The sequence below is a fragment of the Salmo salar genome, chromosome ssa16 (assembly GCF_905237065.1).
Source record: "Salmo salar chromosome ssa16, Ssal_v3.1, whole genome shotgun sequence".
Classification (NCBI taxonomy): Eukaryota; Metazoa; Chordata; class Actinopteri; order Salmoniformes; family Salmonidae; genus Salmo; species Salmo salar.
Window position 1 is genome coordinate 76,054,216 of NC_059457.1, and position 26,030 is coordinate 76,080,245.

The 26,030-nt window shown below is 42.5% G+C and overlaps 3 protein-coding genes across 8 annotated transcripts in view; 1 reads left to right on the top strand and 2 right to left on the bottom strand.

Moving 5' to 3' along the window:
- The window catches only part of LOC106574709 (poly(rC)-binding protein 3), a 37,070-nt gene extending 29,669 nt beyond the window's left edge, over window positions 1-7,401 (bottom strand). Inside the window, exon 1 of one of the 3 annotated variants that reach the window (XM_045697873.1) lies at window positions 7,118-7,401. The gene's annotated coding sequence lies outside the window, so the exon portion shown is untranslated. Of the gene's footprint in view, window positions 1-3,813; window positions 3,830-7,117 lie in introns of those variants that run through there. The other 2 variants (XM_045697878.1, XM_045697875.1) reach the window with 2 other exon arrangements.
- Window positions 7,402-9,667: 2,266 nt separating this feature from the next.
- On the top strand, window positions 9,668-20,498 carry LOC106574707 (reduced folate transporter). The gene is made up of 6 exons (XM_014150719.2): window positions 9,668-9,903; window positions 10,758-11,419; window positions 13,228-14,029; window positions 15,001-15,193; window positions 15,370-15,511; window positions 15,624-20,498. Exons 2-6 carry the CDS (start codon window positions 11,147-11,149, stop codon window positions 15,825-15,827), a joined length of 1,614 nt encoding a protein of 537 aa, XP_014006194.1. The 5' UTR covers window positions 9,668-9,903; window positions 10,758-11,146; the 3' UTR covers window positions 15,828-20,498.
- LOC106574706 (collagen alpha-1(XVIII) chain) overlaps window positions 20,427-26,030 on the bottom strand; it is a 118,947-nt gene continuing 113,343 nt past the window's right edge. For all 4 annotated transcript variants that reach the window (XM_045697866.1, XM_045697864.1, XM_045697863.1 and 1 more), the window contains 4 exons: window positions 25,399-25,926; window positions 25,071-25,268; window positions 24,832-24,947; window positions 20,427-24,645 (listed from right to left, as the gene is read on the bottom strand). In XM_045697866.1, coding sequence (XP_045553822.1) covers window positions 24,432-24,645; window positions 24,832-24,947; window positions 25,071-25,268; window positions 25,399-25,926 — 1,056 coding nt within the window. In that variant the 3' untranslated portion in view covers window positions 20,427-24,431. The remainder of the gene's footprint in view (window positions 24,646-24,831; window positions 24,948-25,070; window positions 25,269-25,398; window positions 25,927-26,030) is intronic.

Here is a 26,030-nt window from a genome sequence, read left to right on the forward strand (position 1 = left end):
TTGAACTGAGGACAGAAAAGCTCCGAATGCAATATTCTATTACATCAGAACGCTTCTTAGCAAAGACTACCAGGATGAATCAGACTGTTTCATTTTTTATGACTTCTAAAAGGAAATCCCGTGCTGTCTTCTGCCCCTTCCCACTTTCACCACCTTAAAGGGGCAATCTGCAGTTGCTACATACAGTTGAAGTCAGAAGTTTACATACACTTAGGTTGGAGTCATTAAAACTTGTTTTTCAACCACTCCACAAACGTTTTTGTTAACAAACTATAGTTTTGGCAAGTCAGTTAGGACATCTACTTTGTGCATGACACAAGTAATTTTTCCAACAACTGTTTACAGACAGATTATTTCACTTATAATTCACTGTACCACAATTCCAGTGGGTCAGAAGTGTACATACACTAAGTTGACTGTGCCTTTAAACAGCTTGGAAAAGTCCAGAAAATGATGTCATGGCATTAGAAGCTTCTGATAGGCTAATTGACATCATTTGAGTCAATCGGAGGTGTACCTGTGGATGTATTTCAAGGCCTACCTTCAAACTCAGTGCCTCTTTGCTTGACATCATGGGAAAATCAAAAGAAATCAGCCAAGAAAAATAATTGTAGACCTCCACAAGTCTGGTTCATCCTTGGGAGCAATTTCCAAACGACTGAAGGTACCACGTTCATCTGTTCAAATAATAGTACACAAGTATAAACACCATGGGACCACGCAGCTGTTATACTGCTCAGGAAGGAGACGCGTTCTGTCTCCTAGAGATGAACGTACTTTGGTGCGAAAAGTGAAAATCAATCCCAGAACAACAGTAAAGGACCTTGTGAAGATGCTGGAGGAAACAGGTACAAAAGTATCTATATCCACAGTAAAACGAGTCCTATATCGACATAACCTGAAAGGCCGCTCAGCAAGGAAGAAGCCACTTCTCCAAAACCGCCATAAAAAAGCCAGACTACGGTTTGCAACTGCACATGGGGACAAAGATCGTACTTTTTGGAGAAATGTCCTCTGGTCTGATGAAACAAAAATAAAACAGTTTGGTCATAATGACCATCATTATGTTTGGAGGAAAAGGGGGGAGGCTTGCAAGCCGAAGAACACCATCCCAACCATGAAGCACGGGGGTGGCAGCATCATGTTGTTGGGGTGCTTTGCTGCAGGAGGGACTGATGCACTTCACAAAATAGATGGCATCATGAGGAAAGAAAATGATGTGGATATATTGAAGCAACATCTCAAGACATCAGTCAGGATGTTAAAGCTTGGTCGCAAATGGGTCTTCCAAATGGACAATGACCCCAAGCATACTTCCAAAGTTGTGGCAAAATGGCTTAAGGACAACAAAGTCAAGTTATTGGAGTGGCAATCACAAAGCCCTGACCTCAATCCTATAGAAAATGTGTGGGCAGAACTGAAAAAGCGTGTGCGAGCAAGGGGTCCTACAAACCTGACTCAGTTACACCAGCTCTGTCAGGAGGAATTGGCCAAAATTCACCAAAATTATTGACACGTTTGACCCAAGTTAAACAGTTTAAAGGCAATGCTACCAAATACTAATTGAGTGTATGTAAACTTCTGACCCACTGGGAATGTGATGAAAGAAATGAAAGCTGAAATAAATCATTCTCTCTACTATTATTCTGACATTTCACATTCTTAAAATAAAGTGGTGATCCTAACTGACCTTTTACTAGGATTAAATGTCAGGAATTGTGAAAAACTGAGTTTAAATGTATTTGGCTAAGGTGTATGTAAACGTCCGACTTCAACTGTACATTTGTGGACTTATAAATGTATGATACAGTATGTACCCATTGATTCTTGAATAACAAAACTTATAGATTCTTTATTTGCTTAGTTCATCTACCATACTCCATCAGAACCCCAAAATATAAACTTGTTTTACTCCAATGTTTGTAAACATTGTACCTGTAAACAAACAGTGCATAGCCTCAAAACATGGTTAAAACTATCATTTTGATATCTTGGTTGGTCGATCCTTGCATCCATATCTCTGTCTATGAATTTGAAAGTGGTAACATTTCTCCAGGCACATCCCTCAGACTTTTACCAAACAGAAGTGGGGAAAACGCTTAATTATTTCAACTGTGGATTGCCCCTTTAAAGTAATCATCTACCTCTTTATTTCATCCCTCCATTTTCTCCCTCTTTCAACCTCTTGCTGAGACAAATATCACTGCTCTCTAATTGTACGTTGCTTTGACATCAGCACCGTAAAGGCCACTAGTAAGAGTATATTAGTGATGATAATAACCATGTTGGTTTAAGTACTGAAATGATGGCCGTTAGTATGTGTAACTTTACCCTGTTAACCACACAGTCATAAGGGCTGCAGTATAACTTGACTCTGTTAAACCTCCAGGGCTTTCTGACAACAACAGTCACAAGGGCTGCGGTATGACATGACCCTGTTAAACCTCCAGGGCTTTCTGACAACAACAGTCACAAGGGCTGCGGTATAACTTGACCCTGTTAAACCTCCAGGGCTTTCTGACAACAACAGTCACAAGGGCTGCGGTATAACTTGACCCTGTTAAACCTCCAGGGCTTTCTGACAACAACAGTCACAAGGGCTGCGGTATCAACCAAAATGCAATGCTTTGAAATGAGATTGAGTTCCATAAGACTGAATAGTGTGAATAACATGATTTCCATGTCAGTCTGAGGCGAATGCCCTGTTCCAGTCAACTCAGCTAATTCTATAATACAGTCAGAAATACACCTGCTCAAAGAGAGTGCTGAGATGTCTGCCTTCGTCTCTGATCCTATTCTACATCTATATGTGTGTATAGTTAATATGTACTGTAGCTAACCTGGAAGTGCAGATGGTTTGCACAAGGTTGTATCAACAACGACTTTGCCATGTGCGTGTCAACCGAGACGGCCAGACAATCCGTTCTCTCCAGAAATGCTTGTGTACCAAACAGGGAGAGACAACGCTTGCATAGACACATGACAAAACAGCATCACGGATCAGATGAAGACAAATTCTATTTTACACATCCTCGTCCCCTGAGTATTCTATGCTTCGTACTCATCCTTACCCCCCTCCTTCCCAAAGAGAGAGAGAGATCAGGAAGAGTGGCTCGGCTTACTGTAAGAAGCTGCATTGACAATCATCACTTGCTCTTTCAACTCCGTGTGCTGCACCTGCAGACGCTTAAAAGGAAATGTGTCTAAAGGAAACAGTGAGCTCACAGCGAGCCGTCTATAATCCTCCCGTCAACATCATAAAACTGACTAATGGTTGTCAAACCAGCTTATGGAGGGAAGGAGGGAGAGAGAGAGAGAGAGAGAGAGAGAGAGAGAGAGAGAAAGAGAGAGATAGAGAGATGAGAAAGAGAGAGGAAGAGAGAGAAAGACAAACAGAGAGAGAGAGAGAGAGAGAGAGAGAGAGAGTGAGAGAGAGAGAGAGAGAGAGAGAGATTGTTTTTTTCTGAGACAAAAATATCTATATTTCCCAGGCCATAACTCTACTCTGTGTGGCCAGTGAACAGAGAGAGGACTCAGGTTTCTCTCTCAGGCCTGAGTATCACTTACACTACATCCTGTTATGAGTTATGGTGCAAAGGGGTGCAGGAGGACTTAGAATAGAATACAGCCTAATGAGCCTATTGAACACAGAGGTGTGGTAATGAGAAGCTACTGTATCATCCCTAACGTCCATCAATGGGTAAGTAAAGTCCTTCCTTCCTTGTTGTTGACAGGACAATACACATTTATCAACATGCCATCCTACTGTACACAAGAAGGTGCTAGCACACACACACACACACAAACACTTACACGTCAAATCTGTCAAAATGTCCTCCAAATTCCATACGGCTGCATTTTCTGTTCCATTTGGGGCCCTGAGTTCTCTAAGCCATCATCATCAGTTTTCCTCCTTACACCTGATAAAAACAGCTCATGTCAGCTCCTTGTTGTAGAGCCATATGGGAGTAAATAGAACTGCCAAAAACCTGAGGCATGTACACAGCAGGTATACTTCAGAGCTACAGTACTATGGATGCATAGAGCAGATACTGAACATAGATTACAACATAATACGGCTCCACTGCAATAACGTGCACACTTCACAGAGTTATTATGACAATTGAACTATCCTTATGATTTCAATAAATGTCACATTATTGAGCTGCATTTCCCACACTTGTTAAAAAACATGAATCCATCCTATTCAGAGGTTGACCATGGAACAATAAGACAGGTTCTGGATCTTTAATGTCTTTTGAACTCTGCAGCAGAGTGTCCTACTGTACAGACAGAGGGTTGCTGAGAAGTGAAGAATACAACGTTAATAGCACTATGGCGAACCGTTTCGTCTCTCGACTTTTCAAGCCATAGAGACCGCATCCTTGTGTTCTTACTCCAAACAACAGTTGTTGGATTGTTAACAAAGACGTGTGAAGCTTGTAAGGAAAAAAAATGTCAACATTTATTTGACTCTGTTTGTTTCTAGTACAAATAGCTACGCATCTAATAAAACAAGATGCCATGAGAATATTTGTACAATCCCCACCAGTTGATATATGTTTGAAATTGGTCGAGATGACCCCAACAAACCGGTATCACATGCAGGTCACAGTAGTTACAATGTGCCGGTTCTAACTGGCTAGTAAAAGCACAGTCGTACAGGGGCGGAAATCCCGGGGGGGGACGGGGGGACACGACCCCCCCCATCCTGGGAAAAATATGATTTGTCCCCCCCAATATATCACTGAAACATAACTATGTAATTTAAATAATATTAATAATACGCAATGAAAGCAATTGTGCTGATTATAGATACTTAATAGCGCGTTTTTAAGTTTCAAAAGATTGCGACCCCCCCACCCTTTGCCTCACAATGGTTTGATCCACTGCCAGTTCCTTAGCTTGCTAGGTAACAGAGAGGTCGTATCTACTGTCTGAAAGGCACTCAATCCACGTAACTGACGTGAGGTTAATCCAGTCAATCGCGCACACACACTAGCTGAATATGCAGAGCTAGCGCGCAAATATTAACTATTAAGCTAGCTAGTACCTATTCCATTTATGTGGCCTCGTCAAAGATGGAATCAGCACGCAGATGATGTAAGTTAGTGCTTCAAAGTCCCTGTGATAAGGTTAGCGATAAACTGAAATCCAAACTGGACAGAACTACACTCTCTTCTACCATTGTCTTAAATATATTTAATGGTCTCGTTGCAAAAGCTAAATTGTCGCAAGGGAACTTTTATTTATTTATTTTATTTCACCTTTATTTAACCCGGGTAGCAAAGATTATAGCAAACACCACTGAAACTGAATTGGTGCTCGCTAGCTTTGCAAATTCAGCTATTGTTGGAAGCCAGCCAATATGAAACAAACGATTACAATTACAAAAGGTTGCAGCATATGTTGTGTAAATGGTGAACTCATACAGCTGTCAACTCTTGTCATTTTAAGCCATTTCACATTTGCTAGCTACCTTTTAGATCGAAGCCCAAATAGAATGATTGAAGATGATAGAAGCCCATCTCCTACTGTAAATAACCTACACACTGTGTGTGTGTGTGTAGCCAGCCAGCCAGGTAGAAAAACGGCAGAAAAATAAAAGACGGACATCAGAGTATTTTTCAATACACCAAAACGCATAGTAAGAACCCTAGTAGCCTAATATCTCAAAGACTAGTTGATAAAATGTTCATAAGAAAGAAATGAAATTCTAATGGAAATGTTTCACAATGATGTCATTAGGCAGAGCAGGCAACAGATGGCACACAGACAGCAGAGTTGGGGACAGATATGCAGGGACAGACTGGCAGAGACAGGGAGTCTCAGGTAAGTTTGTTGAGTCTTTGTTTGGCAACATTATGAAAGGTTCTCAATTTTTTTAACTTGTAAAATAGGAACATAATTGGAAAATGCCATGGATACCCCCACTCTCAACTTAAACTGGTGACTGAACTAAGATTTGTTAAAGGCAATGGTATTGCTGTTGTGATTAGTTGTGTAGTTTTGGGTACCGGTAGTTAGGAGTAGGGCAAACACCTTATTTCTTTGGTTCCTCAATATACATTTACCATATTACAATGTAGGCTATGTGTTACAGCACTACTTTTGGTGTCCCCCTCAGGAATTGCTCTTGAGAAAATTTCATGTAATTGTCCCCTCCAACATTGATATCAGATTTTCGCCCCTGCAGTCGTATGTATACAGAAAAATATTTATTTGAGGGACTACATAAACACACTCAGCCCTCCCTCCAAACTAGATTCAAAACAGGAAGTCCAACCAGACAGCCAGCAGAGCACATCCTATCCATCCTCAGTACCAGTCAGCATGCCTTCCCTCTAAACCCTGTTTACAGTTGGGAATGCAGTGAGGCCATGGCTTTGATTCAATTTGGCAGGTAATTACACTATCTGGTAAGGCAATTATCCTGTATGCAACATAATTCCATTTGCTAGCTAATGGTGCTCCCGCAACCTCCACAGTACAGGAGACAATGCATTTCTAAGAGGGGAAATAGGGATACCGTTTTGTACCTACTGTTGGAGCATCTGTGGGCTAATTAGGTCAAAGCCTATGACAACAACAGCCTAAAAGAACAACAAAACACGAGTCAGTCTGGTACAAACAACCACCACTGCACCCAAGCATGAATTAACTTTTTATTTTAAACTTTCAAATGAGGTGACACTGCCATGCCCAGAGAGCAGGATACCAAAAAAGAGGAGAGCGATAAGGGAGCTCTTTTAGACTGAGCTTAGTCTGGGTAGATGAAATCCATGTGGCCTTGCTGGCTGATTTTAATCCCCTGCTTCTTTCTCTCCCTCCCTGCCTCTCTCTGAGCAGACTCAGCAGAGCCATGGTCTGCATGCAGGAAGAAGGCCCAGGCAAGCAGGCGTCTCTGAACAGCAGCCAAGGAGGAAAAGGGAAGAGAGCTCCTCAGGATCACTGGCTGTATGTAATGCCAACTGTCTTGAATATCTCTGACCTGACAGCACTTGATTAGAAAACAGCAATGTGGTGTAAACTTATCCAGGGTGGTAATTCATCAGACGTCGGAAATTAGAGGAAGCTAGATAAAGTCCCTTTCTGAATAGGAAAGAGTGGTGCTTACCTTGACCTGGGAGAGGGAGGGATGGAGAGATGAGGAGAGTCAAAGGGATGGAGAGTAGAGGGTCCAGGCAGGGAAGGGGTCTGGGTAGGTCCCAATGGGGTAGTCCAAGAGAGGGAACGAGGGAGGAGTAGAGAGGAGAGGAAGGACAGGGAACAGGGAGACGGAGGTGAAACGTAAACGCTACTCTCTCCCTTTCTCTCTCTCACACACACACACCCAAACACACACTCACACAGCCTACAGACAGGAACTAACACAAGCAGTTACTCCCAGGATGGGAGAGAGAGTGTCTTACCCATCCACAGACACTCAAACACAGAGAGCAAGAGTAAAAACCGGCCCACTCTCTCCTACTGGCCCAATGAGAGGCAGCTGTAAAACTGCATGACCAATGAGAGACGTTGAAGGCAGGGCCAATAAGTGCAATGACTCATCCAGCCAATCAGATATATTGCCTTTGGACTCTTAGAACCTCCCTCTCTCTTAATGACAGATTTAGGAAGGTGCACCTAGCCTGTGTGAGTGATTTAAGACCCTGACCTGGGACACATTAGAGTGATTAGATTCTGATGCACCTAAACCAGTGTGATAACACAATAGGCAGCATGCTCCCCTACAACACTAGCTGAGATCCAGTCAGGTGTTGTACTGCATGCTACAGTCATTCTCATGTACGGCTACCCTCTTAAAGGAGGTTACGCATGACATGTTGCATTATTTCTGAAAACAGAACACACGCAGTCGTGCACACACAGACACACACACAGGAATGCATGCATACACACGTACAGAGTTGATTGTTAAAGAGGGAGGAGAGGTGAAACCTCTGATTCAGCAGTATTTCAGCCCTCTAATAAAACACCGCTGACAGGCTGTGCTGTAGAGGATGTGCCTCCTCTATACTGGACAGGAGATGGCTATAAAAGATTCATAGAAAATGGGAGGGGAAAGATGGGCACAGAGGGGAAATATTACCAGCTGCGATGAAATGAGTGTGGGTCGCTGTGAATAATATACAGGATATTGCCACAGTCGAACCAAGGTAACAGGAAAATATTGTGGAAATGATGTCCTAGGACTTATATCCCTATCTGTCCGATTCCTTATAACCACTGCTCTAAAAGAGATGGATAGTTCCTAGTTGAAAGCACAGAATACATTCATGGGTGAAAGTGATACAGCAGAATGGCCGCCACCGTATGCATGCATGCTATCCTTTCACATTAGGGTCTGGTTCTCAAAGGAGGTGACGGAAGGAAGTGTTTCGTCTGGGAAAAAGCACTAGACGCAGACAGGTCTTGGTTAGAAAAGGAAAGGTTGGATGGATCCAGAATTTGCAGTGAGGCCTTCCAACAGCTATGACTGTGATGTCCATGAAATCAAGGCACACTGTTGGACTGCCTTAGGATAACTGCATGACAACCAAATCCCCAGATATGTGTTTATTGGGTTCAGTTGAGGGCACAGAAGATATCTCATGACTGGCTAAATCGCATAACATTTAAAGTGCTGTGCCATTAAAGTGCTCTCCATGTAGCCTGAGACAGTTTCTTACTTAAAACCAACCACATGATAATCAAATTTGTCATGCCATACTTGGAGAACTATTTATACGTATAGTAAACATGTTATAAATACCCTACCAAATCCCATAAAAGAACCCAGTTTGAAAAATAAGTAGGCAAATGCACAATAGGTTTATGTGACATGTGCACTGGAGAGCTTCAGTCACCACTCCATTGCTATGCCCTCATTTATAGCACCAAAGGTCAAACTCAGATTGCAAATGTTTGCTGAAGTTTGTTTTTGATGTTGCAGGCGTTTTCAAGCATATTCATACTGCTAGACGTATTCCAAATTTGTATATAAAAGCTCACACGTGACGCGAAAAGAAAGTTTACAAACATTCTCATACGTTTTCTCCTCATACTATAACAACGTTACTTTATTCAGTTACATCGCCTACTCCCCAAAGATTTAATATGGACGTTCACACGGAGGGGATTCGTTTATCTAGCCCGGGTTACCCCGATGGGAGGAGTTTGTATCGGGTGAAGGTGATTGCATTTATTTTGGAACAGGGCGGCCTGACGGGCGTGAGCCGTTTCTAAACAAAAGTGAAGTAATTAAGCAAGTGGAGTGATAAATCGGATTAGTGATGAGTCGGATTCTGTGCAAAAGTGATTCTGATAAAAACGCTTTATCTGCCTTCCCAATGAAAACTAGTTTGAACATTCAAACATGTATTTGTATGGAAAATATATGTATGTTTCGGGACGATTGGCCGAGGGGGGCAGCTTGCTGTTTGATTTGAGAAGGGCGCTCCTCCCTCCCCGCTTTCCCCCGATGACATGATGCGCCATTGCTCGGTTCAACCCGGGCCAGGAAAATAGAGCTCCCTCATTTCACAGCGCGCGACGGTCACGTCCAATGATTATCCATGGGGAAATGTTCAGTTGCGTGCTCAGTAGAACGCTCTATGTTTTGTGTAGGGTATTTGTTTTGTTTCATTAAATGCTCATGTGATATTATGTCCTAATATATTGGATACATTATGTAGCCTATTGGCCATTGATATTGAAACTAGTGAAAATTATTGATCATTGAGTGATATACTAATGTTAATTGATTAAATACCTTTTAAGGTGCATTTTGGATTATCTCCGGTCAATCAACAGAAACTACAGCCCCCATAGTTCCTTGCAAAATCTCACAGACTCAGTTGCTCTGAAATGCATTCAACTGAACAACAGCGCGCACACGAGTTCAGTCAGAAGAATTTTGAGGTAGGTTTTTACCTACTTTCCTTGTCAATGTATAAAGTTGTATGTACATTGTTTAAAACTCAATTATTGGTGTCAACTTCAGCTAACTAACAAGTTCACCAATGTTCCCTGCAATAAGATAATATTAACTCGCATGATGGAGCTAACATTAGCTGGATAATGTCAGCTACTGTAGACAGTTAACGTTAGCTAAATTGTTTAGGCTAGTTGATGTTCGCTGTAGCTAGCTTTCTGACATTGTTCACTAACAAGGGGTTTATCAAAACAAGCTCAGCTACCTCTTCCAGACAAGCGTAGCTACATTTAGCTAACTAACGTTAGGTATTCCAGACTGGATTCTGGTTAGCTAACGTAACTAGTTAGCTAACATTGAATATGGCTCGTGCCAGCCATGCGGGCAGAAGTTGCACCCCTGTTTTAGCGAATACTTTTTAAAGTAACTATGTCTGGTCTCCCATGCAAGCAACATTGCAATTACAAAGCTATTTAACTATGGTAAACTGAAATGCAATAGCTGGTCAAGAGGTAGACGTTACAAAAGTCGTTCGTTGTGAATCTATTTTTGGAGTGTGTCAACCCCAAGTTAATAAACCAGTCCAACAGAGAACAACACAATTATAATACACTGACTGCAACCAAATAATACTCGTGACCTGACAGCTCAGATCTGTTAGGGTCGTTGTTTACCATGGTCGTTACTATAATACGTGTGATTTGACGTTCCTGCCTGGAAAGGACAGCTTTGGACATAGGGAGTTTGGTTGAGCACCATCCCACAAAATAATCGAGCATACAGCACTCTGTCAGAAAACAAACTTTGAATGACTATTTGCAAACATTATTGTATTTTACAGGTTCACAATGACCAGAGGTCCAGCTGTAAGCTAGCTTGCTTGCAATCATTGTTAATCCATGGAATGGAGCAAAGGTTGACATTCTCTCATACATACAGTATGAAAATGGCTGCAGGTAGCACTTTACCTCCATGTTCGTCATTGTGAAAGGTTCCCCTCTCACCCCCTCTGTAATGTGTAACACTGGATCCTCTGTGGAAGGGAAGAGTGCTAACAGGAATCTCTACTTGTTGTCTGCTTAGAACATCTGAATTGGAGGTTTAGGCCCTACTCTCTGGTTTCTATGAAAATTTCCATAGCAAGCCTCTTCACTATAGCAATACCACTTAGTCATTTGATACAGTCAGAGGTAGACTTGGGACTCCAGTGTCCACTGTCAGGCCACTACCATGGTGGACAAAGACGCTATGGCGAGTGGGGACAGGGCTGTGGAGGAAGAGGCTGAACTGGACCTGAAGGAGGGCGCCCCTGGAGAGCCTGACCCTGAGATGGCTCTTCCCCCACCTGAGGACCCCTCAGACGGCCAGACCAAGACAGCCCGGACCTGGGAGTTGTCGGTGGTGTTCCTGTGTTTCTATGGGTTTATGGTGCAGCTGAAGCCTGGGGAGCCCTTTATAACACCAAACCTGCTCAGCATGGAGAAGAACTTCACCAGGGAACAGGTCAGTGATGCACAGTCATCCCCCTATAACAGTTTGGAATGTTGGTGTGGTGTATTTTGCGTGAGAGTGTAGTGTGTGTAGTGTGTGTATGCAACTATCCATGTGTGTGTCTTATGTTAACAACAGTTTTTAAGGGTGGGTAGATGTGTAGGAGGTAGGGCTGCACGATGTTGGCGAATAATCCAGTTGAGAATTTTTTTTTTTTTTACCAAATGTTGTGATTTGATGTTAAAGATCAAAATACTAGGGTGAACTGTTGGAATCATAGAAATGGAATAACTTATTATTACATAGTAGGGCTGGGAATTGCCAGGGACCTCACAATACAATATTATCACGATACCTAGGTGCCGATTCTATATGTATTGCGATTCTATATGTTTTCCGATTCGATACTGTGATTTCATTGCAATTCGATGTTCCAAATATATTGCCCACCACATGGCTGCTACAGAGGGACAAGAGAGAGCATTGAGAACATGAGTTTTGATTAGTCATGGAAATAAAAGTGCTGAAAACAAATTGGCTCCCTATTTAAATAGAAGATGCAGGACAGCGATTTGTAACTGTTTAGATTTTTTCCCCCCATCGCTATTAAGAACCAAAGTGGAAGGCGGCATCGTTCTTGTTTTGAACGATTGGTTGACTGCATTGACCTAACAGAATAGCATGCAAACTTCCAGTGAATCTAACAGCAGGGACGAGGAACTGCACCGCATGGTGGGAAGCAGCCGCAAGAGCATAAAAAAATGGCGGAAACTATAAAAACGTCCATTACACATTTCAAAATATTGCATGCAATATGGATCTCTTGCGATATGGATATTGCACGTCAATATTTTGATTGCGATGTGAATTCAATCATTTTGGAGCACTAGTAGGAAGGATCGAGAAACTTATCTTCACTCTTGCTTAGTAAACAGTATATTGTTAGTCGTGTCAACTATTGCTATCGGTCTTCTACTGAATTTAATATATATATATTTATTTAACCTTTTATTTAACTGACTTGCCTAGTTAAATATATATTTATTTTATTTATTTAAAGGCCAGCGCATGTCAGTTCAACCTGAGGCCCAATTGATTTTGAGGGATATGAAAGGTAATGTTCTGCGCTGGAGGCTATAGCCTTGTATGACACGTAGAATGACAACCCTGATATAAGCTATATCAGCTGACATGAGTTCCATCTGAATTTATACTAGGAGCTTGAACTACAACCGCTCAATCCTAAAGTAATTGAAAGAAAAGTGCCAGTTTGTTATTTTCCAGTGTTCCTTAGTCATGGAACCCACTGGACTGTAATAAGGCTATCACAGTGTGAGTGCAGTAACCCCTCCTCGGTATGGTCAAAGTTCACATTCCTACAAATTAGGTCACTCTCTTTTTCTGATTGGTTACTGTAGGCTTGTCTGGCTCAGTATCAACTAATGAACCTAATGGCCTGATGTCTGCAGACTCATTGGAAGGTGTCCTTGCCTACAATGTAGCATTAGTTCAAATGAAGGGGATCAGTGAAGGTTTTTGCTCCCCTCATTTCCTGTAGAGGGGGATTAACGTTGTTGCATTGGCAAAAGGTGTCAGCATAACGACAAGGTTATTCTGAACAGCATATGAGGCATGTGCATTTGTCAGTGTTCGAGGACTCACAGGAAACTAGCCTAAATATGCAATTTGAGAACACCTGCCGGCACATTTATAGAGCCTTCAGCTACAACAACTTTTTACAAGGGGAATTAGATTCCACGTAGCCCTCTGTCTCTTCTATGTGGTCTCCCCCTCTCACACCCGCCATTCTCTTCCTCCAGGTGACCAATGAGATAAACCCGATCCTGTCCTACTCCTACATGGCGGTGCTGGTGCCAGTCTTCCTCCTGACAGACGTCCTGCGTTACAAGCCCGTCCTAGTCCTCTCCAGCCTCAGCCATGTGGCCATCTGGCTCCTCCTCCTCCTGGGCTACTCCCTCTTAGAGATGCAATTCATGGAGTTCTTCTACGGCATCACCATGGCAGCACGCGTGGCTTACTCCTCCTATATCTTCTCCCTGGTCACCCCAGAGCTCTACCAACGTGTGGCCAGCTACTCACGCTCTTGCGTCCTCATGGGGGTGTTTGCCAGCTCGGTGCTGGGCCAGGTGCTGATATCCGTGGGCAGGCTCTCCTTCGCCACGCTCAGTGCTGTCTCCCTGGCCTTGGTGTCCTTCGGCCTGGTGCTCTCCTGCTGCCTGCCCTGGCCCAAGAGGTCCCTGTTCTTCAACAGGGCCCACCACGCTGCCCAGAGGAACCTCCAGGAGCAGGCTGCCGCCCAGTCGGAGCTGGCCAGGATGAAGCAGGGCGAAGCGGGCTTGGGTTCAGGTGACACACTCTCCCTGGCCCCTCTCAGCTCTGGTTCCTCCTGGAGGGACTCGGTGTTTATTCAGATGCTGAAGGAGCTGAGGAACGTGCCCCGGAGGCCCAGCCTGAGACTGTGGAGCCTGTGGTGGGTGTTCAACTCCGCTGGCTACTACCTGGTGCTGTTGTACGTCCATGTCCTGTGGAACAAGGTGTACCCCGCCACGGAGAACAAACACGTCTACAACGGAGGGGTGGAGGCTGTCTCCACACTACTGGGTGAGGGATTAATTTCCCTAGGTTTCAGTTTTAGTCTGGGTACAAAGGCCCTCCATTTCCCTAGGTTTTAGTCTAGGTACAAAGGCCCTCCAAAGCCAGGTATACAAGTGTTTTAATAACCAATGTGTAGCATTCACCTGGGTCTTTACTGTCTGACAGGGTAGGAGCCTGTGTTCTCCAAGTCAATGATTCCTACAAAATATTAACACCCCTACAGCAGTTGGCAGAGGTAGTAGTGAGAGCACCATGGCAACATGCTTGATATTTTCTCAGTCAAATGAGTTGTCTGGCATCACGTGACGTCAGGTCAATAAGTTTGTCTTAGACGAGGGTTTCCCCATCTCCAGTTCTCCAATACCCCCAACAACACACGTTGTTGTAGCCCAGGCTAACTCGCCTGATTCAATAGTTGATGAATAGTTGACAAGTAGAATCAGGTGTGCTTGTCCGGGGCCACAACAACAATCTGTACTGTTGAGGGGACTGGAACTGGGAACCACTGTTTTAGACTGACCCCTCTCCAATGATTTAATTATGACTGAAGTTACATGACCTAAACAGCTGACAAGGACAGGAGACATACAAAGCCCATCAATCTAGAAAGAGGAATTCCCATGAAGTAGAATGTGGTGAGACAACAGAAGACTAAACAGTCACGTTCTGTTGAAAGGTGTGGAAGATGACGATGGTTTAGATGTTGATCACACAGGGAGACGACGCCAGACAATATGCTGCTCCCCATAGTCATTTAGTAGAATTATTTTATTGATGAATAATAATAACATAAAGGCTTACTGAACCAGCAATCCCCTCTGTTTGCCTTGATATGATAATGTCAAACTGACCCTGAGTCCACACACACACACAGCATTTATTAAAAGAAGTTCCCCCAAGCCTTAATCACCTACTCAATCATTAACCTAGTCAGCTTATCTTCTTCGACTAACTCCACCTCGTTAACTCTGTCCCAGGTGCGATCACGTCGTTTGCAGCGGGCTTCGTGAAGATCCGCTGGAACGTGTGGTCTGAGCTGGTGATCGGCGTCATCACGGCTCTGCAGGCTGGCCTGCTGCTTCTCATGGGGACCACCAGTAACATCTGGGTCTGCTATGTGGCCTACTCCCTCTTCAAAGGTTTCTACCAGTTCCTCGTGCCAATCGCCATGTACGTTTCTTTAAGTCTACCTTTATTTAACGTTGTTGTGTACATATAATGGGATTTTGGGGATTTTCATGTTCAGACATGTGCAGTGTATGAATGCATTGTCAAATAACTGTCACGTCTTTCTTACTTTAGGCTGTACATTTAATCTGCTGACTATCCTGTTGTGGTGATTGTAGTTTCCAGATCGCCTCGTCGCTCACCAAGGAGCTGTGTGCCCTGGTGTTTGGGGTCAACACTTTCCTGGCGACCATTCTGAAGACCATCATCACCCTCATCGTCTCTGACAAGAAGGGTCTGGGACTAGACGTGCACTCCCAGGTAAGTCACACACACTCTGATTACGACCACGCTCAGATGACTTCCTGCAAGCTGACGTCACCCATATGGGAACACCATGTTTTCTAATGAGTGCTGTTCTGTTCTCCAATAGTTCCTGGTCTACTTCTTCTACTTTGCCCTGCTGACGGTTATCTACCTGGGCTGTGCTGCCTGGGTCATCATTCGCCACTACAGGAACCAATCGTCAGGAGGGGGAGGGGACACACGCCAGGCCACGCCCACTGAGCTATGTTCCGTACCATCAAACCCCTCGGAGACGGAACCTCTGGCCAATGGGAACAACGTGAAGGCCTGAAAGGGATATTCCTGGATGTTGGCAATGAAGCCTTTTATCTACTTCCCCAGAGTCAGATTAACTCATGGAGACTATTTTTATGTATCTGCATGCAGTTTGAAGGAATTTGCTAACTAGCGTTAGCCAAATTGCTAACTGCCGTTAGGGTAATGACTGGAAGTCTATCGGAACAGCTAGCATGCAAGTTGTTCCTGTAGACTTCCAGTCATTGCGCTAGCTAACGCTAGTTGGCATTGGCTCGCGAAACTACCTCTAACTTCCTTCATACTGGATGCAGAGACATACAAATGGTATCCATGAATTCATGTGACTGTGGGGAGGTAGATAAAGGGCCTCATTGCCAACATCCTCAACTATCCCTTGAACATATTATCATCTTTACATCAACACCTAAACCCCCTACACTGACATTGAGTGGTCTAAATGGTCTGGGAATCTCTCGCTACGGTTTCCACACGACTGCACAAGGACAGATGAGACTTAGAGGTGAGTCGAGACCTCATGACACTTGGTTGGATGTGTTGGTGGAGTGTAGTTTACCAGTATTAGTGAACAGTCACTGTTCTCAGCCCTTAGTGCCTTATCTGTTATATCCAGCGTGTATTCAGTTCACCAAAAGGATGTTATTATGGAATACATCTTTTTTCCTCAATGTTTAAAGAATTACAGGCAGCCCACCTACATTACTACAAGATAAAAAAGCTCACTCGATCAAGCCTAATGGTCTTGTAAGCAGCGGTGGAAAAAGTACCCAATTGTCATACTTGCTTAAAAGTAAAGATACCTTCATAGAAATTGACTCAAGTAAAAGTATTTGGTTTTAAATAAACTTAAGTATTAAAAAGTAAGAGTATAAATTATTTCAAATTACTTATTATGCAAACCAGATGTCACAATTACATTTTTTATGAATCAGTAGCCAGGGGGACACTCCAACACTGAGACATAATTTACAAATTAAGCACTTGTGTTTAGTGAGTCCACCGGATCAGAGGCAGTAAGGATGACCAGTGTTGTTATCTTGATAAGTGTGTGAATTGGACCATTTTTCTGTCCTGCTAAGCATTCAAAATGACACGAGTACTTTTGGGTGTCAGGGAAAATGTATAGAGTAAAAAGTACATTATTTTCTTTAGGAATGTAGTGATGTAAAAGTTGTCAAAAATATAAATAGTAAAGTATAGATACTTCTTAAGTAGTACGTAAGTATTATTAATTACTTTACACCACTGCTTGTAAGTAGCAATACATGACCTCGAATGTGGTACAAATCACATTGTGGGAGCACCTCTTAGAGAAGGAATTAGGCTGTTTGAGAAGGTTTGCATCCTAAGCAACCTGCCTCAACATTGTTTTGAAGTACAATAGATCAGCATATAGCTACTGTCGTAGGTCAATTTAAGGAATTTCCTTTTTTGGCTTTAGACCAATCCCTACTTCTCACTCAAAACAGTGTTTTGTTTTTAATAGTCAGAGTTTGGGCCTAGTTGTCAGCCTGATGTTCTCAGAGACACTGTTGACATGTAATATGTAGTGGCTGCTTTGCTCTTATCCCAGAAACATCCCAAATGGTGTTATCCACTGGTGATTATGTTCAGTTTTCCAAATACAGGGTAATCATATGTTCCCTGATAATGTTGAAGCACATTTATTTTCGTAACTCTGAGTGAGAAAATAATACATCTCAAGTAGAGGGGACCAATACGAAATGATCTACAGAAACAGTCTAATTCTACTGGACTACTTCTTCTACTGATGGAACAATAGCCTGTTATATTCAGCAAATGATTCACTGTTTGCGATCATTAGGAATTCTCGACAATTGCTGCAATTGTATTGATTAGCGAAAACAGTATTTTTGAATCTGTGTATATATTGTTAGCTGTATAGAAGTCCTCCAGTGAGAGAGGTGGATCATGATTACTATGTCATCACATTAGCATTGCTTTAGATTAAGCAGACACGTGACAGGATGCATTTTTGGGCCTCTGAATGTTCCTGAAGATTTTTCTTTGAAAAGTGTGAAAAGATTTTCTAAATGAAGCCCTTTGTGTGCATGTTCACTACACTCCCATTGTCTTAGGTTTAATCAGCGATTGCTTGTGAACAAATCAGATGCCACTTGTTTTAGCGCCTTCAAACTAATCATATCAGTGCACTGTTTTATTTTTTTATTTCACCTTTATTTAACCAAGTAGGCCAGTTGGGAACAAGTTATGCTTGCTGCCAGTGAGTCATTCAATGCACCTTGTGTCAGGAATTGTTTTAGCTACCATTTTGTGTATAGTTTTGCTTACGGGAGGGTGGGGTAAGTTGAGCCATTTTTTTACGTTCAGCATCAATCCGAGACATATAGTATTCTTTCTAACAAAGATATCTACATATATTTCAGGATGTTGTGTATCCCTGGAAATAATCAGAATTCATGTAAACGTTACAGTTTTGAAGACATAGGTTGTCTGGGGAAAAAAGTGCTCTCTTGGCACAACTTACCCCGGGTATATGGTAAATTGAGCCGCGGACTAGGGTAAATTAAGCCGCATAGAAATGTCTCTACTGAATGAAATATTACCAATAATGTCTATCTATATTTCCCGAACACAATTGCTTTGTTTAAGCACCTTTTTAACACAGGCTTAACTCCTAACAAACACTGTAGTTTATATATATTTTTTAACATTGGCCAGGCCCTGTTACCGCATATCCCAGTGATAATCCCTTGCATTATGCCTGGGAAGAAAACACTTCAATTTGCTTAACTTGCCATTGGCTCAACTTTTACCCCAAGGCAAACATTTTGATTATATTAGCACACAGATACAATAAAGCACTTTCATGCTGATGTATAGAATAATCTTAAAATGATCTACTTTGCTTTAGATACAAGCATCATGAAACCTTTATAACAGAAATTAATTTGACTTGGTGAAAATCTTATTTTATTTTTTATATACATTTTTTTACTTTTTCCACGTGGTTTCTTCCTTCAGACTCCATGAAATGATGACCTCTTCCTAGATATTTGGTCAAATTATAACATTTTGTGTATAGTTTCCTAGAAACAAGGGTGGCTCAATTTACCTCTTTTGCTCAACTTACCCCACTCTCCCCTATTTTTGTTTAAATGTTTTCATGCAGATTTGTCATTTCTCCCCCAGCAGTGCTAATCATATGTTCATTGTCATCTTTTCTAATAGGAAGCCCACATGAATGTGTAAACTGGAGTATAGTTGTTATGAACTACTGGAAATGAGTTCTGAGGATTTAGCTATGAGCTGGCAGACCTTTATTCTGCATGTTATTTTCCAGAATTTTCGAATGAGCTATTTTGTATTGTTTTAATGCAGGGGTTCTCAAAAGTTGTTTTTTCTTCGTGACCCACCAATTGAGCTGTCTTTTGAGTCTCGATCCACCATAAGGGTTGAGTGGTAAAAAAAACACACATACCAAAGCATAAATACAAAATATGATCTTGGCAGCGGACACAATATTTTGCAGTTTCAAAGCTAATCCCCTGCAATTCCATATCCCGCCATGGAGCTGAAATAACATTTTTGCAATTTTAAAACCAATTTCCTGCAATTCTATGCATTTTGCCATGGAGCTGAGATTTAGTTTGCTTTTAAGCAAATTTCATACAATTCTATGCATTTTGACATGGCTGGTGTTCTTATGCACAAACATAAATTCTGGGCCTGATTGTCTAGCTTTTATTTTGTTGATTATAAATTCTCAAAGATTATAGGCTATTATTGAAAAATGTATAGGTCCATTCTCTTTTCTGCATCCCATCCCAGTTTGGGAACTACTGTTTTAATGGAACAATTTATTTATCTGTGTGCGTAAGAGTGAAATTGGGTTTTCTTAAACGTTTGTCACTGAGGAAATAAAATGCAAAATGAAGTTGAAAATTGAAAATATCTTTTAGGCCTATATGTTTATTCTTTGGAATCTGACAACTCTAGGAACTCGTATCTGGTGTACCCTTTACATTCTAAATGTGTTTATACCATACTTAAAGTACGCCCATAAATGCAGATTACACCTACCCATTTTCTTTTATTGAAGTTGCCTTTAATTTAATTGCTGTGCATAGGAAGTGGTTTGCTGAATTCCTGTCCCCTTGAGTAATCTTAGGACCATCTTACTACAAAACTGAGAAGTCATGTCAGAATATGGACTAGTAGTTGAGTGCCTATTAATTACATGTAGGGTGGATAAAAGATGTGCGTGAACAATACACGCACGTAACTTGAGAACGCGTGTACAATGGGTCCGGAACACGAGATATGCAACTTGAACTTTGCACTGTTCTCTAATTGATTTAAAAGGTCATATCTCAAGAAGGTTTCAGGCTATAGTGATGAGGTTGTAGAGTATACAATGATTTTTACATGGTCATAACAAATACAAAGGTATGAGATTAATTGCACCTAATGGTCTATATGCCGTGCAGTATACTAGCCAACGAGTTCAGTATTGGATTCACTATAGGATAAGATTTGTAACGTTAACTGTCGGAATTGTTCATGTTTATTATTGTCACACTGACTTCAATCAATGCCGAATCTACACTTTGGGTGAATGACTGTGAACCTATTTTGTTGCTGTAAAAAACAGACTTATGTCATTTTATTTTTGATTTACAAATAAAGCAGTTTGGAAAAACAATGTAGCATTTGTTTGTTTGCAATAAACGTTGATGACATTGAGAGAAATGGCACAGTACATGGCACCTCAGGGAACTCCTCACCAGTGTCATTCTCCGGTTAATTCAGTGAGCTGCAATGCTTTCGTCTCTGGATTTTGGATAAAAAGCCTTATTTAATTTCTATCACAGTGCATAGACATGAAAAACACTTAAGAGCACTTTTGAGGATTTTGAAACGCAAAAGGACATTGCAAAACAAAAACATAGTAATTTGATACAAAATGTCATGATTCTTGGGCCAGACTCATCTCTTCCTCTGTTACTACAGATCCAGAGTCCATTACTGAAAAGTGTGAATGTTAAAACTACTTAAAATGTTAATCGCAAAATAAATACTCCTTTTGTTATCAAAACATTTTAAATATCCTGTTCCCTTTGTCCGCTAGCAAAATAAAACCATCCAACATTTATGACAATGTTATAGATAGTGCTTCAAAAACTGGTTATATGTACTGATTACAACAAAAAAGTAAATAAAAAATTACAACATTGGATAATAAACATTTAATGTACAATACTGCAACAATTAGCTCGTTGGAATCATAGAGAACAGAATTAGTGTCCTGTTTAATCTGTAGGTGTGGTCTGTGGTGTGGTTTGATTCTAGGGCAAACTGTTAAAAGGCTATAGACTTTCTACAATGCAGGTATTATGCTTTTGAGGGTAAGACCACAAAAAAATAAATGTACATTGTGATAGTCTGTCCTCTAACCCCCAATGAACATGGCTTTCTGAAGTGGACAGTGAAATGAGAAGTGGAATGAATACAAACTCTACTGAAAACCACAGTGTTGAGGTGTTTACAGAACAGTGATTTAGACGTATGTGCAGGGGGTCGGGGTGGGCTGTTTGGTCAGCTGCGATCAGTGTATAAAGGGGGGTTGATTGGGGCTTAGGGGGGGTCTCTCTCTTAGCCTGGTTGTCGCTGTTCTTGATCAACCCCATATTATGGACATGTGGTTCTATTTGGCCAGCTGGACTGAGTGTATTGGAGAAGGGGAATGTAGCTGTTATATACAAAGCACCATTGTGTGTGTGTGTGTGTGTGTGTGTGTGTGTACGTACCAGTGGAGGCTCCTCAGAGGAGAAAGGGGAGGACCATCCTCAGTGAAATTTCATAAAAATGTAAACATTAGAAACATTCAAGTTATACTTTTTAGATAAAACTATACTAAATATATTCATATGTCACCAAATAATTGATTTAAAATACACTGTTTTGCAATGGTCTACAGTAACTTCAAAAGCACTGTCTGGGGTAGCACCATGGTGTAGCCGGAGGACAGCTAGCTTCCATCCTCCTCTGGCTACTTTGACTTCAATACAAAACCTAGGATGCTTGTAGGCCTCACCCCCTTCCATAGACATGCATGGTAATTATGACCACTTCCGGAGGAAGTCCTCCAACCGATCAAAGCTTTTAGGATCAGAGAACAAACAGTGTGTTGTATTGGGATTGTGCCACAGAGCATTATGGGGATTCTATGTGTTGAGAAGTTTGGTGACATTGTCGGATAGAGATTAAGAGTGAACAGTGATAGTTGAGCATTTTTGGGGATTTTATTCAATTCAAATGTGTTTTTTTCAAATGACAGGAGACAGAGGTATATTATAAATAGTTTTCTTCGTTTTGGAACTTAATTTTTGTGTCCAGTTAGTGCAATTGATTTAACATTTTTTAAGTTTTAAAAGGGAGGGTCGACCTCTGCCTGAGATCGGTTTCATGAAGAAAGATGAAAAGGTGAGGAGGGCGTTCAATACCAACTGGTATCAAAAGTACAGTTTGTAACAGGGAGCCTTTCATCAAGCTGCCTGTATTGCTGGCCTTGCCTGCTTTTGGGAAAGTCTGAGCCTTGGTCAAAAGGTGGGTACAGTGACCTGAAGAACATCGATCGTTAAGTTAAATGGCAAAACATAAGCAGGGAGCATATAAATGCCGACATCACATTCAAGCTTCTGGGAAAAAGCTGCATCGATAAGAGGACACGACGAGAGGGAAAATTCCCGCCAACAAGGCCAACTACAAGGAGCTTGCGGAGGTAATTGCGCGTTACGATGCTTTACTTGCTGAACATATCGAACTTTCGACTGTCTTTTCTAGGATGTCGAAAACAATTCAGAATGATTTGATAGCTTCATCGCATCATCCATAAACATTTCGATTAAAGAGAGAGGTTGACAGCGCATTTTTTCCCCGTGCGCTCAAGTAGGCATTCCACTTTCCTCCGGTATTTATTTAGCAAAGATAACACAATCACTCCGGACAGACACAAGCAAAACTCATGGCATAAGTGTTGCAGCAGCCTAGGCTACACCTAAACGCTAGAAATCGGACATGCTGTATGGGATGAAAACGAGACTATATTTCAGTCTGATCAACTGTAGGCTAATAAGAGCAGCTGCATACAGCCTATGCACCCTGTCCATCTGGTCCGGGTAAACTGATTGGTAACATTATGTATTTCTAGTCCATTTGTGTGTCAGGAGAAAATGTGAATGTGATCAAATTTAGTTTATATTCAAAACTGGGCTGGCTAGGCTTATTAACTGGAATGAATCTATCAACATAATAGCGATGACAGATGTGAGTAAATGTTTTATAAGGCCTACAGTTGCATAGGCCTACATGATGCAAACATGCATAAAGCAAGCTCAGCCCAGTTGTCTATTTGTCTGGGTAGAGGAAACCCCCCTACTAATCTAGTCTAAATATCATTCATATGAACAGATATAATGTAGCTGCAGTTTGACAGGGTTTTCATCTCCCCCAGGGCCAGGAGTTAAAAAAAAACAACATGTGACCTGATTAGGAAAAACCTGTCCCATCATAGTCCATATAAAACCTTTTAACAACTAATTTATCACTGGCATACCTTATAGGGTCCAGAGTTTTCCTAGTTAGGTTAACATATAAGGAAAAACTCCAGGACCCAGGGGGTAAAAATTGCCCCACCGCTCTGGGACCTATGGTGCCACCAGTCTGCTTGGAGTTGTCCGTTATGGTCAGGTATGTGGATGATCAGGGCTTTATTCAGGAACGTTTCTTGGGCGACTTTGACGTGTCAAGTGGGCGAGATGCGCAGTCTGTGTTTGACTTAATGAATGTTGAGATGTCAGAGTTTAACTTCACAGAGAAAGTTGTTGTCCAAACCTATGATGGCGCAGCTGTAATGGAATGTATCTGCTATTTGTATTTGCAGCTAAGTCCCCTCCTGTTCCCTGATTAAGAGGTGATCTCCACTCCACTACCATTGTCAACTCTCTCCTGACATGAACTGAAGCCACAACGTCTCATGTGCCCGCTCATCCACTCGCACATTGAATGTTTCCCCTCCAAGCACTGTGAGTACCCCTATCAATTATCTCTCATTACTGTATGTAGAGTCAATCACATACACAATCACATTATTACACATACATGATTTTACTCTTTGCTTGGACTAACTCATTCTGAGCTCTTTTGTCTAACTGTTTAGTGTCTTGTGTTATTGTTTGTCTTTCCAGGCAAATCCTGTCCTGCACTGGTCAAGCCTCTGAACACCTCAACTCATGCCTCATACAATCACTGCTGTGGTTTCTTTCCAACACTGTGTAAGTAGCCCTCTCATTCCCATTCCCCATAATAGTGTACTATAAATGTCTTTATTAAATGCTTTAGGTTAAAATAATTAGTCTTTGACGATTTTTGAAACACACTTTGTTGTCTCCGTGCGTTCCGCGCCTATACCGTGGGTCTACCATCCTCCTCAATTTTTTAAGTCACCAGCCTCCATTGGTACGTACGGTTTGTTAGGCCTCCTGGATTGGCTGATGTGTTTGTGTGTGTGTGTTTCATTAGGCTTATCTCTTGATCTGGCTGAAGTGTGTGTGTGTGTGCGTTTGGTCGGTCAGTCCTATCTCTTGAACTGTCCGATGTAGCTGTTCTCGATGCAGAGCACGGCGTAGGAGCTGTGACAGCTGCTGGTTCTCTGTTGGAGGAGCTGGCCCCCCTGTAGAGAGGAGGCCATGCCTGTCAGCGCCCGCTCCCCTACACGCCACGTCTCACAGTAGTTATCCACCTGGCCGTGCCCCCTGCTGGTCGAACCGTGCCATATCATCTTGTCTGGCCTGGGTGAGGAGAGGGAACAAGGGAGAGAACGAGATGAAGGGATGAATCATCATATTTTTGCTTCCATTCACTTTCTCAGCTGTTAACTTTACATAACTTATCAATGCCTCCTTATGGATGTTGTAAAAAGAGAGGTTTTGATATTTTGTGTATTGTGAGTAATATGTAGGAGTGTAGTTTATCACCATGTGCCGTCTGTGAAAATGTCTTTGCCATCGAAGGAGTAGATGGGTACGTTGTCCTTCACTCTGCCCTCTGAGTCATTAAAGATGGCCTCCCAACTGTCAAACAGGACCTCGTCCTATAGAGGGGACAGACAAATGGTTAGGGACGGTTTCTGCCAATTACTTAAATGATATGGAATGATACTGGGATTCTGAATGAAGCTGGAAATGCATCTCAGTCTTAGGCGACAGTACCGTACCTTCAGGTTGACGATGGGCATGCGGTCCCTGTCTGACTTGCGGACGATGCTGTAAAGGTCCTGGAGCTTGGAGGAGAGGAAAGCCCGGAAGGTTCCCTTCAGCCCGATGGCCCGAGCCTGGTTGAAGCACAGGAAGTCTGCCCCTCTGATACCCCGCATGTTACCCCCCTGGGGGGCGTTCAGGGCGACCAGGTGAATCTGCAGAAGGAAAGAAGAAGAAAAGTCTGCTTTTAAAAACGTGCTTCCCATCACATCCACAATCAGAAGTATTTCAGCAGTGGCATGTTTTTAGGTTGCATTTATGACATTTAAATCACTGGCTACTCACACTTGGGCCTGACGTGTGTTGGTGGCTGGGGGTCTCAGGGGGTCTGGGTCTGCGTTGTGGGGTTACGTTGTGGTGGTCTGTATAACTGGGGTACCGTGGATCAGTGTGTGAGGGGTATCTGGGGTCTGAATGTGAGGGGTAGCGTGGATCCGGCTGGGCTGGGTAGCGTGGATCCGGCTGGGCTGGGTAGCGTGGATCCGGCTGGGCTGGGTAGCGTGGGTCTGGCTGGGCTGGGTAGCGTGGATCCGGCTGGGCTGGGTAGCGTGGATCCGGCTGGGCTGGGTAGCGTGGATCCGGCTGGGCTGGGTAGCGTGGATCCGGCTGGGCTGGGTAGCGTGGATCCGGCTGGGCTGGGTAGCGTGGATCCGGGTGAGTCGGGTAACGTGGGTCGGGGTAAACAGCGTGTGGCTCAGGCTGTGGCTGGTGGGGGTCTAGCTGTCTGGGGGGTTGCTCTGTGGCCGTGTTGGAGGGATGATCTGGCTGGTAGTAGACCACTGGAGGAGGGTCGACAGCTGCTACCTCATTACCCTGCAGATGGATACAGACAGAGAAATCATGTCAATAAGATTCCCTAATGTGATTAATAACTTCATTATGTGATTCCCTCACTGTCACAATAGTGTATTGTCAGC